The sequence below is a fragment of the Hypanus sabinus genome, chromosome 4 (genome assembly GCF_030144855.1).
Source record: "Hypanus sabinus isolate sHypSab1 chromosome 4, sHypSab1.hap1, whole genome shotgun sequence".
NCBI classification, from domain to species: domain Eukaryota; kingdom Metazoa; phylum Chordata; class Chondrichthyes; order Myliobatiformes; family Dasyatidae; genus Hypanus; species Hypanus sabinus.
The window spans coordinates 87,664,798-87,677,833 of NC_082709.1; the positions used below are offsets into that span (position 1 = coordinate 87,664,798).

Sequence of the window (13,036 nt, forward strand, 5' to 3'; positions counted from 1 at the left end):
ATCAGTTCTTGAACCTGGTCATTGTAGGGTAATAACTTTTCCTGAACCTGGTGACTGTAGGGTAATAACTGTTCCTGAACCAGGTGATTGTAGGGTATCAACTGTTCCTGAACCTGCTGATTGTAGGGTAATAACTGTTCCTGAACCTGGTGGTTGTAGGGTAATAACAGTTCCTGAACGTGATGATTGTATCGTAATAACTATACCTGAACCTGGAGTTTGTAGGGTAATAACTGTCCCTATCCCTGGTGATTGTAGGGTAATAACTGTACCTGATCCTGGTAATTGTAGGGTAATAAATGTTACTGAACCTGGCGTTTGTAGCATAATAACTGTTCCTACAACTGGTGATTCTAGGGTACCAACTTTCCCTGAACCTGGTGATTGCAGGTTAACAACGGTACCTGAACTGGTGATTGTAGGGTAATAAATGTTCCTGAACCTGTTAACTGAAGGGTATCAACTGTCCCTGAACCTGGTGATTTTAGGGTACTAACTGTTCCTGAACCTGGTGGTTGTAGGGTAATAACTGTTCCTGAACCTGGTCATTGTAGGGTACTAACTGTTCCTGAACCTGGTGATTGTAGTGTCATAACTGTTCCTGAACCTGTCGATTGTAAGGTAATAACTGTTCCTGAAACAGGTGATTGTAGTGTAATAACAGTTCCTGAACCTGGAGGTTCTCGGCTAATAACTGTTCCTGAACCTGGTGGTTGTAGGGTAATAACTGTTCCTGAACCTGGTCATTGTAGGGTACTAACTGTTCCTGAACCTGGTAATTGTAGGGTAATAAATGTTACTGAACCTGGCGTTTGTAGCATAATAACTGTTCCTACAACTGGTGATTCTAGGGTACCAACTTTTCCTGAACCTGGTGATTGCAGGTTAACAACGGTACCTGAACTGGTGATTGTAGGGTAATAAATGTTCCTAAACATGTTAATTGAAGGGTATCAACGGTCCCTGAACCTGATGATTTTAGGGTAATAACTGTTCCTGAACCTGGTGGTTGTAGGGTAATAACTGTTCCTGAACCTGTTAATTGTAGGGTAGCAACTGTTCCTGAACCTGTTGATTGGAGGGTAATAACTGTTCCTGAACCTGGTGATTGTAGGGTAATAATTGTTATTGAACCTGGTGATTGCAGGGTAATAACTGTTCCTGAACCTGGCGGTTCTCGGCTTATAACTGTTCCTGAACCTGGTCATTGTAGGGTACTAACTGTTCCTGAACCTGGTGACTGTAGGGTAATAACTGTTCCTGAACCTGGTGATTGTAGGGTATCAACTGTTCCTGAACCTGGTGATTGTAGGATAATAACTGTTCCTGAACCTGGTCATTGTAGGGTAATAACTGTTCCTGAACCTGTTAATTCAAGGGTAACAACTGTCGCTGAACCTGGTGATTGTAGGGTAATAGCTGATGCTGAACCTGGAGATTGTAGGGTAATAACTGTTCCTGAACATGGTGATTATAGGGTAATAACTGTCCCAGTACCTGTTGATTGTAGGGTAATGACCGTACCTGAACCTGGTAATTGTAGGGTAATAAATGTTCCTGAACCTGTTATTTGAAGGATAACAACTGTCCCTGAACCTGGTGATTGTAGGGTAATAACTGATGCTGAACCTCGTGATTTTAGGGGAATAACTGTTCCTAAACCTGTGGTTTGTAGGGTAATAACAGTTCCTGAACCTGGTGACTGTGGGGTAATAACTGTTCCTGAACCTGGTGATTGTAGGGTATCAAATGTTCCTGAACCTGGTGATTGTAGGGTAATAACTGTTCCTGAACCTGGGGGTTGTAGGGTAATAACAGTTCCTGAACTTGATGATTGTATCGTAATAACTATACCTGAACCTGGAGATTGTAGGGTAATAACTGATCCTGAACCTGGTCATTGTAGGGTAATAACTGTTTCTGAACCTGGTGATTGTAGTGTCATAACTGTTCCTGAATCTGTCGATTGTAGGGTAATAACTGTTCCTTAAACAGGTGATTGTAGGGTAATAACAGTTCCTGAACCTGTTAATTATAGGGAAACAACTGTCGCTGAACCTGGTGATTGTAGGGTAATAACTGATGCTGAACCTGGAGATTGTAGGGTAATATCTGTTCCTGAACATGGTGATTATAGGGTAATAGCTGTTCCTGAACCTGGTGATTGTAGGGTAATAACCGTACCTGAACCTGGTAATTGTAGGGTAATAAATGTTCCTGAACCTGTTAATTGAAGGGTAACAACTGTCCCTGAACCTGGTGATTGTAGGGTAATAACTGATGCTGAAACTCGTGATTTTAGGGTAATAACTGTTCCTGAACCTGGTGATTGTAGGGTAATATCAGTTCTTGAGCCTGGTCATTGTAGGGTAATAACTTTTCCTGAACCTGGTGACTGTAGGGTAATAACTGTTCCTGAACCAGGTGATTGTAGGGTATCAACTGTTCCTGAACCTGCTGATTGTAGGGTAATAACTGTTCCTGAACCTGGTGGTTGTAGGGTAATAACAGTTCCTGAACGTGATGATTGTATCGTAATAACTATAACTGAACCTGGAGTTTGTAGGGTAATAACTGTCCCTATCCCTGGTGATTGTAGGGTAATAACTGTACCTGATCCTGGTAATTGTAGGGTAATAAATGTTACTGAACCTGGCGTTTGTAGCATAATAACTGTTCCTACAACTGGTGATTCTAGGGTACCAACTTTCCCTGAACCTGGTGATTGCAGGTTAACAACGGTACCTGAACTGGTGATTGTAGGGTAATAAATGTTCCTGAACCTGGTGACTGTAGGGTAATAACTGTTCCTGAACCTGGTGATTGTAGGGTATCAACTGTTCCTGAACCTGGTGATTGTAGGATAATAACTGTTCCTGAACCTGGTCATTGTAGGGTAATAACTGTTCCTGAACCTGTTAATTCAAGGGTAACAACTGTCGCTGAACCTGGTGATTGTAGGGTAATAGCTGATGCTGAACCTGGAGATTGTAGGGTAATAACTGTTCCTGAACATGGTGATTATAGGGTAATAACTGTCCCAGTACCTGTTGATTGTAGGGTAATGACCGTACCTGAACCTGGTAATTGTAGGGTAATAAATGTTCCTGAACCTGTTATTTGAAGGATAACAACTGTCACTGAACCTGGTGATTGTAGGGTAATAACTGATGCTGAACCTCGTGATTTTAGGGGAATAACTGTTCCTAAACCTGGGGTTTGTAGGGTACTAACAGTTCCTGAACCTGGTGACTGTGGGGTAATAACTGTTCCTGAACCTGGTGATTGTAGGGTATCAAATGTTCCTGAACCTGGTGATTGTAGGGTAATAACTGTTCCTGAACCTGGGGGTTGTAGGGTAATAACAGTTCCTGAACTTGATGATTGTATCGTAATAACTATACCTGAACCTGGAGATTGTAGGGTAATAACTGTCCCTATCCGTGGTGATTGTAGGGTAATAACTGTTCCTGAACCTGGTGGCTGTAGGGTAATAACTGTTCCTGAACCTGGTCATTGTAGGGTACTAACTGTTCCTGAACCTGGTGATTGTAGTGTCATAACTGTTCCTGAACCTGTCGATTGTAGTGTAATAAATGTTCCTTACCTTGGTGATTGTAGGGTAATAACTGTTCCTGAACCTGTCGATTGTAGGGTAATAACTGTTCCTGAAACAGGTGATTGTAGTGTAATAACAGTTCCTGAACCTGGAGGTTCTCGGCTAATAACTGTTCCTGAACCTGGTGGTTGTAGGGTAATAACTGTTCCTGAACCTGGTCATTGTAGGGTACTAACTGTTCCTGAACCTGGTAATTGTAGGGTAATAAATGTTACTGAACCTGGCGTTTGTAGCATAATAACTGTTCCTACAACTGGTGATTCTAGGGTACCAACTTTTCCTGAACCTGGTGATTGCAGGTTAACAACGGTACCTGAACTGGTGATTGTAGGGTAATAAATGTTCCTAAACATGTTAATTGAAGGGTATCAACTGTCCCTGAAACTGATGATTTTAGGGTAATAACTGTTCCTGAACCTGGTGGTTGTAGGGTAATAACTGTTCCTGAACCTGTTAATTGTAGGGTAGCAACTGTTCCTGAACCTGTTGATTGGAGGGTAATAACTGTTCCTGAACCTGGTGATTGTAGGGTAATAATTGTTATTGAACCTGGTGATTGCAGGGTAATAACTGTTCCTGAACCTGGCGGTTCTCGGCTTATAACTGTTCCTGAACCTGGTCATTGTAGGGTACTAACTGATCCTGAACCTGGTGACTGTAGGGTAATAACTGTTCCTGAACCTGGTGATTGTAGGGTATCAACTGTTCCTGAACCTGGTGATTGTAGGATAATAACTGTTCCTGAACCTGGTCATTGTAGGGTAATAACTGTTCCTGAACCTGTTAATTCAAGGGTAACAACTGTCGCTGAACCTGGTGATTGTAGGGTAATAGCTGATGCTGAACCTGGAGATTGTAGGGTAATAACTGTTCCTGAACATGGTGATTATAGGGTAATAACTGTCCCAGTACCTGTTGATTGTAGGGTAATGACCGTACCTGAACCTGGTAATTGTAGGGTAATAAATGTTCCTGAACCTGTTATTTGAAGGATAACAACTGTCCCTGAATCTGGTGATTGTAGGGTAATAACTGATGCTGAACCTCGTGATTTTAGGGGAATAACTGTTCCTAAACCTGGGGTTTGGAGGGTAATAACAGTTCCTGAACCTGGTGACTGTGGGGTAATAACTGTTCCTGAACCTTGTGATTGTAGGGTATCAAATGTTCCTGAAACTGTTATTTGAAGGATAACAACTGTCCCTGAACCTGGTCATTGTAGGGTAATAACAGTTCCTGAACCTGGTGACTGTGGGGTAATAACTGTTCCTGAACCTGGTGATTGTAGGGTATCAAATGTTCCTGAACCTGGTGATTGTAGGGTAATAACTGTTCCTGAACCTGGGGGTTGTAGGGTAATAACAGTTCCTGAACTTGATGATTGTATCGTAATAACTATACCTGAACCTGGAGATTGTAGGGTAATAACTGATCCTGAACCTGGTCATTGTAGGGTAATATCTGTTTCTGAACCTGGTGATTGTAGTGTCATAACTGTTCCTGAATCTGTCGATTGTAGGGTAATAACTGTTCCTTAAACAGGTGATTGTAGGGTAATAACAGTTCCTGAAGCTGTTAATTATAGGGAAACAACTGTTGCTGAACCTGGTGATTGTAGGGTAATAACTTATCCTGATCTTGGTGGTTGTTGCGTAATAACTGTTACTGAACGTTGTAATTGTAGGGAAATAACAGTTCCTGAACTTGATGATTGTATCGTAATAACTGTACCTGAACCTTGAGATTGTAGGGTAATAACTGTTCCTGAACATGGTGATTGTTGGGCAATAACTGTCCCTATACCTGGTGATTTTAGGGTAATAACAGTACCTGAACCTGGTAATTGTAGGGTAATAAATGTTCCTGAACCTGTTAATTGAAGGGTATCAACTGTCCCTGAACCTGGTGATTTTAGGGTACTAACTCTTCCTGAACCTGGTGGTTGTAGGGTAATAACTGTTCCTGAACCTGGTCATTGTAGGGTACTAACTGTTCCTGAACCTGGTGATTGTAGTGTCATAACTGTTCCTGAACCTGTCGATTGTAAGGTAATAACTGTTCCTGAAACAGGTGATTGTAGTGTAATAACAGTTCCTGAAACTGGAGGTTCTCGGCTAATAACTGTTCCTGAACCTGGTGGTTGTAGGGTAATAACTGTTCCTGAACCTGGTCATTGTAGGGTACTAACTGTTCCTGAACCTGGTGACTGCAGGGTAATATCTGTTCCTGAACCTGGTAATTGTAGGGTAATAACTGTTCCTGAACCTGTTAATTCAAGGGCAACAACTGTCCCTGAACCTGGTGATTGTAGGGTAATAAATGATGCTGAACCTGGAGATTGTAGGGTAATAACTGTTCCTGAACCTGGTGACTGTAGGGTAATAACTGTTCCTGAACCTGGTGATTGTAGGGTATCAACTGTTCCTGAACCCGGTGATTGTAGGGTAATAACTGACCCTGTACCTGTTGATTGTAGGGTAATAACCGTACCTGAACCTGGTAATTGTAGGGTAATAAATGTTCCTGAACCTGTTAATTGAAGGGTAACAACTGTCCCTGAACCTGGTCATTGTAGGGTAATAACTGATGCTGAACCTGGTGATTGTAGGGTAATATCAGTTCCTGAACCTTGTCATTGTAGGGTAATAACTGTTCCTGAACCTGGTGATTGTAGGGTAATATCAGTTCCTGAACCTGGTCATTGTAGGGTAATAACTGTTCCTGAACCTGGTGACTCTAGGGTAATAACTATCCCTATCCCTGGTGATTGTAGGGTAATAATTGTACCTGAACCTGGTAATTGTAGGGTACCAACTTTTCCTGAACCTGGTGATTGCAGGTTAACAACTGTACCTAAACTGATGATTGTAGCGTAACAACTATTCCTGACCCTTGTGATTGTAGGGTAATATCTGTTCCTGAACCTGGTAATTGTAGGATAATAATTGTTCCTGAACCTGGTGATTGTAGGGTAATAACTGTTCCTGAACCTGGCGGTTCTCGGCTAATAACTGTTCCTGAACCTGGTGATTGTAGGGAAATAAATGTTCCTGAACCTCTTAATTGTAATATAACAACTGTTCCTGAACCCGGTGACTGTAGGGTAATAACTTATCCTGATCCTGGTGGTTGTATTGTAATAACTGTACCTGAACCTGGAGATTGTAGGGTAACAACTGTCCCTATACCTGGTGATTGTAGGGTATTATCTGTACCTGAGCCTTGTAATTGTAGAATAATAATTATTCCTGAAACTGGTGATTGTAGGGTAATAAATGTACCTGAACCTGGTAATTGTAGGATAATAAATGTTCCTGAACCTGGTGATTGAAGGGTAGTAACTGTTCCTGAAACTGGTGATTGTAGAATAATAAATGTTCCTGAACCTGTTAATTGAAGGGTATCAACTGTCCCTGAACCTGGTGATTTTAGGGTATTAACTGTTCCTGAACCTGGTGGTTGTAGGGTAATAACTGTTCCTGAAACAGGTGATTGTAGGGTAATAACAGTTCCTGAACCTGTTAATTATAGGGAAACAACTGTTCATGAACCTGGTGATTGTAGGGTAATAACTTATCCTGATCGTGGTGGTTGTAGGGTAATAACTGTTACTGACCGTTGTAATTGTAGGTAAAAAACAGTTCCTGATCTTGATGATTGTATCGTAATAACTGTACCTGAACCTTGAGACTGTAGGGTAATAACAGTTCCTGAACATGGTGATTGTAGGGTAATAACGGTTTCTGAACCTGGTGATTGTAGGGTAATAACTGAACCTGATCCTGGTAATTGTAGGGTAATAAATGTTCCTGAACCTGTTAATTGAAGGGTATCAACTGTCCCTGAACCTGGTGACTGTAGGGTAATAACTGTTCCTGAACCTGGCGGTTCTCGGCTAATAACTGTTCCTGAACCTGGTGATTGTAGGGAAATAAATGTTCCTGAACCTCTTAATTGTAATATAACAACTGTTCCTGAACCCGGTGACTGTAGGGTAATAACTTATCCTGATCCTGGTGGTTGTATTGTAATAACTGTACCTGAACCTGGAGATTGTAGGGTAACAACTGTCCCTATACCTGGTGATTGTAGGGTATTATCTGTACCTGAACCTGGTAATTGTAGAATAATAATTATTCCTGAAACTGGTGATTGTAGGGTAATAAATGTACCTGAACCTGGTAATTGTAGGATAATAAATGTTCCTGAACCTGGCGGTTGTAGTATAATACCTGTTTCTGCACCTGGTGATTCTAGGGTAACAACTTTTCCTGAACCTGGTGATTGTAGAGTAACAACTGTTCCTGAACTAGTGATTGTAGAGAAACAACTGTTCCTGAAACTCGTGGTAGTATGGTAATAACTGTTCCTGAACCTGTTAATTCAAGGGTAACAACTGTTCCTGAACCTCGTGATAGTATGGTAATAACTGTTCCTGAACCTGGTAATTGTAGGATAATAATTATTCCTGAACCTGGTGATTGTAGGGTAATAACCGTTCCTGAAACTGGTGATTGTAGGGTACTAACTGTTTCTGAACCTGGTAATTGTAGGGTAAAAACTGTTCCTGAACCTGTTAATTCAAGGGTAACAACTGTCCCTGAACCTGGTGATTGTAGGGTAATAGCTGATGCTGAACCGGGAGTTTGTAGGGTAATAACTGTTCCAGAACATGGTGATTGTAGGGTAATAACTGTCCCTGTACCTGTTGATTGTAGGGTAATAACCGTACCTGAACCTGGTAATTGTCGGGTAATAAATGTTCTTGAACCTGGTGACTGTTGGGTAATAACTTTTCCTGAACCTGGTGATTGTAAGGTAATAACTTTTCCTGAATTGGTGGTTGTAGGGTAATAACTGTTCCTCAACCTGGTGATTATAGGGTAATAACTGATCCTGAACCTGGTGATTGTAGTGTTATAACTGTTCCTGAATCTGTCGATTGTTGGGTAATAACTGTTCCTGAAACAGGTGATTGTAGGGTAATAACAGTTCCTGAACCTGTTAATTATAGGGAAACAACTGTTCATGAACCTGGTGATTGTAGGGTAATAACTTATCCTGATCTTGGTGGTTGTCGCGTAATAAAAGTTACTGAACGTGGTAATTGTAGGGAAATAACAGTTCCTGATCTTGATGATTGTATCGTAATAACTGTACCTGAACCTTGAGATTGTAGTGTAATAACTGATCCTGAACCTGGTCATTGTAGGGTAATAACTGTTTCTGAACCTGGTGATTGTAGGGTCATAACTGTTTCTGAATCTGTCGATTGTAGGGTAATAACTGTTCCTTAAACAGGTGATTGTAGGGTAATAACAGTTCCTGAACCTGTTAATTATAGGGAAACAACTGTTCCTGATGCTGGTGATTGTAGGTAATAACTTATCCTGATCTTGGTGGTTGTAGGGTTATAACTGTTACTGACCGTTGTAATTGTAGGTAAAAAACAGTTCCTGATCTTGATGATTGTATCGTAATAACTGTACCTGAACCTTGAGACTGTAGGGTAATAACAGTTCCTGAACATGGTGATTGTAGGGTAATAACTGTCCCGATACCTGGTGATTGTAGGGTAATAACTGAACCTGATCCTGGTAATTGTAGGGTAATAAATGTTCCTGAACCTGTTAATTGAAGGGTATCAACTGTCCCTGAACCTGGTGATTTTAGGGTATTAACTGTTCCTGAACCTGGTGGTTGTAGGGTAATAACTGTTCCTGAAACAGGTGATTGTAGGGTAATAACAGTTCCTGAACCTGTTAATTATAGGGAAACAACTGTTCATGAACCTGGTGATTGTAGGGTAATAACTTATCCTGATCTTGGTGGTTGTAGGGTAATAACTGTTACTGACCGTTGTAATTGTAGGTAAAAAACAGTTCCTGATCTTGATGATTGTATCGTAATAACTGTACCTGAACCTTGAGACTGTAGGGTAATAACAGTTCCTGAACATGGTGATTGTAGGGTAATAACGGTTTCTGAACCTGGTGATTGTAGGGTAATAACTGAACCTGATCCTGGTAATTGTAGGGTAATAAATGTTCCTGAACCTGTTAATTGAAGGGTATCAACTGTCCCTGAACCTGGTGACTGTAGGGTAATAACTGTTCCTGAACCTGCTGATTGTAGGGTATCAACTGTTCCTGAACCTGGTGATTGTAGGTTAACAACTGTATCTAAACTGGTGATTGTAGCGTAACAACTATTCCTGACCCTTGTGATTGTAGGGTAATATCTGTTCCTGAACCTGGTAATTGTAGGATAATAATTGTTCCTGAACCTGGTGATTGTAGGGTAATAACTGTTCCTGAACCTGGCGGTTCTCGGCTAATAACTGTTCCTGAACCTGGTGATTGTAGGGAAATAAATGTTCCTAAACCTCTTAATTGTAATATAACAACTGTTCCTGAACCCGGTGACTGTAGGGTAATAACTTATCCTGATCCTGGTGGTTGTATTGTAATAACTGTACCTGAACCTGGAGATTGTAGGGTAACAACTGTCCCTATACCTGGTGATTGTAGGGTATTATCTGTACCTGAACCTGGTAATTGTAGAATAATAATTATTCCTGAAACTGGTGATTGTAGGGTAATAAATGTACCTGAACCTGGTAATTGTAGGATAATAAATGTTCCTGAACCTGGCGGTTGTAGTATAATACCTGTTTCTGCACCTGGTGATTCTAGGGTAACAACTTTTCCTGAACCTGGTGATTGTAGAGTAACAACTGTTCCTGAACTAGTGATTGTAGAGAAACAACTGTTCCTGAAACTCGTGGTAGTATGGTAATAACTGTTCCTGAACCTGTTAATTCAAGGGTAACAACTGTTCCTGAACCTCGTGATAGTATGGTAATAACTGTTCCTGAACCTGGTAATTGTAGGATAATAATTATTCCTGAACCTGGTGATTGTAGGGTAATAACCGTTCCTGAAACTGGTGATTGTAGGGTACTAACTGTTTCTGAACCTGGTAATTGTAGGGTAAAAACTGTTCCTGAACCTGTTAATTCAAGGGTAACAACTGTCCCTGAACCTGGTGATTGTAGGGTAATAGCTGATGCTGAACCGGGAGTTTGTAGGGTAATAACTGTTCCAGAACATGGTGATTGTAGGGTAATAACTGTCCCTGTACCTGTTGATTGTAGGGTAATAACCGTACCTGAACCTGGTAATTGTCGGGTAATAAATGTTCTTGAACCTGGTGACTGTTGGGTAATAACTTTTCCTGAACCTGGTGATTGTAAGGTAATAACTTTTCCTGAATTGGTGGTTGTAGGGTAATAACTGTTCCTCAACCTGGTGATTATAGGGTAATAACTGATCCTGAACCTGGTGATTGTAGTGTTATAACTGTTCCTGAATCTGTCGATTGTTGGGTAATAACTGTTCCTGAAACAGGTGATTGTAGGGTAATAACAGTTCCTGAACCTGTTAATTATAGGGAAACAACTGTTCATGAACCTGGTGATTGTAGGGTAATAACTTATCCTGATCTTGGTGGTTGTCGCGTAATAAAAGTTACTGAACGTGGTAATTGTAGGGAAATAACAGTTCCTGATCTTGATGATTGTATCGTAATAACTGTACCTGAACCTTGAGATTGTAGTGTAATAACTGATCCTGAACCTGGTCATTGTAGGGTAATAACTGTTTCTGAACCTGGTGATTGTAGGGTCATAACTGTTTCTGAATCTGTCGATTGTAGGGTAATAACTGTTCCTTAAACAGGTGATTGTAGGGTAATAACAGTTCCTGAACCTGTTAATTATAGGGAAACAACTGTTCCTGATGCTGGTGATTGTAGGTAATAACTTATCCTGATCTTGGTGGTTGTAGGGTAATAACTGTTACTGACCGTTGTAATTGTAGGTAAAAAACAGTTCCTGATCTTGATGATTGTATCGTAATAACTGTACCTGAACCTTGAGACTGTAGGGTAATAACAGTTCCTGAACATGGTGATTGTAGGGTAATAACTGTCCCGATACCTGGTGATTGTAGGGTAATAACTGAACCTGATCCTGGTAATTGTAGGGTAATAAATGTTCCTGAACCTGTTAATTGAAGGGTATCAACTGTCCCTGAACCTGGTGATTTTAGGGTATTAACTGTTCCTGAACCTGGTGGTTGTAGGGTAATAACTGTTCCTGAACCTGGTCATTGTAGGGTAATAACTGTTCCTGAACCTGGTGACTGTAGGGTAATAACTGTTCCTGAACCTGGTAATTGTACGTTAATAAATGTACCTGAACCTGGTGATTGTAGGATAATAAATGTTACTGAAACTGGTGATTGTAGGGTAATAACTGTTCCTCAACCTGGTAATTGTACGGTAATAAATGTACCTGAACCTGGTCATTGTAGGGTAATAACTGTTTCTGAACCTGGTGATTTTAGTGTCATAACTGTTCCTGAATCTGTCGATTGTAGGGTAATAACTGTTCCTTAAACAGGTGAATGTAGGGTAATAACAGTTCCTGAACCTGTTAATTATAGGGAAACAACTGTTGTTGAACCTGGTGAATGTAGGGTAATAACTTATCCTGATCTTGGTGGTCGTAGCGTAATAACTGTTACTGAACGTTGTAATTGTAGGGAAATAACAGTTCCTGAACTTGATGATTGTATCGTAATAACTGTACCTGAACCTTGAGATTGTAGGGTAATAACTGTTCCTGAACATGGTGATTGTTGGGTAATAACTGTCCCTATACCTGGTGATTTTAGGGTAATAACTGTACCTGAACCTGGTAATTGTAGGGTAATAAATGTTCCTGAACCTGTTAATTGAAGGGTATCAATTGTCCCTGAACCTGGTGATTTTAGGGTACTAACTGTTCCTGAACCTGGTGGTTGTAGGGTAATAAATGTTCCTGAACCTGGTCAGTGTAGGGTACTAACTGTTCCTGAACCTGGTGATTGTAGTGTCATAAATGTTCCTGAACCTGTCGATTGTAAGGTAATAACTGTTCCTGAAACAGGTGATTGTAGTGTAATAACAGTTCCTGAACCTGGAGGTTCTCGGCTAATAACTGTTCCTGAACCTGGTGGTTGTAGGGTAATAACTGTTCCTGAACATCGTCATTGTAGGGTACTAACTGTTCCTGAACCTGGTGACTGCTGGGTAATAACTGTTCCTGAACCTGGTGATTGTAGGGTATCAACTGTTCCTGAACCTGGTGATTGTAGGGTAATAACTGTTCCTGAACCTGGTAATTGTAGGGTAATAACTGTTCCTGAACCTGTTAATTCAAGGGTATCAACTGTCCCTGAACCTGGTGACTGTAGGGTAATAACTGTTCCTGAACCTGCTGATTGTAGGGTATCAACTGTTCCTGAACCTGGTGATTGTAGGTTAACAACTGTATCTAAACTGGTGATTGTAGCGTAACAACTATTCCTGACC

The 13,036-nt window shown here is 40.8% G+C and overlaps 2 protein-coding genes across 2 annotated transcripts; both read right to left on the minus strand.

Annotated features, from left to right (window-relative positions):
* Positions 1-7,485: 7,485 nt before the first annotated feature.
* Positions 7,486-8,912, minus strand: LOC132392307 (uncharacterized). Its single transcript, XM_059966128.1, has 2 exons — positions 8,522-8,912; positions 7,486-8,488 (listed from the first exon to the last, which is right to left on the minus strand). Exons 1-2 carry the CDS (start codon positions 8,824-8,826, stop codon positions 7,873-7,875), a joined length of 921 nt encoding a protein of 306 aa, XP_059822111.1. The 5' UTR covers positions 8,827-8,912; the 3' UTR covers positions 7,486-7,872.
* Positions 8,913-10,154: 1,242 nt separating this feature from the next.
* Positions 10,155-11,962, minus strand: LOC132392308 (uncharacterized). The gene is made up of 2 exons (XM_059966129.1): positions 10,960-11,962; positions 10,155-10,926 (listed from the first exon to the last, which is right to left on the minus strand). Exons 1-2 carry the CDS (start codon positions 11,262-11,264, stop codon positions 10,311-10,313), a joined length of 921 nt encoding a protein of 306 aa, XP_059822112.1. The 5' UTR covers positions 11,265-11,962; the 3' UTR covers positions 10,155-10,310.
* Between the last annotated feature and the right edge of the window lie 1,074 nt (positions 11,963-13,036).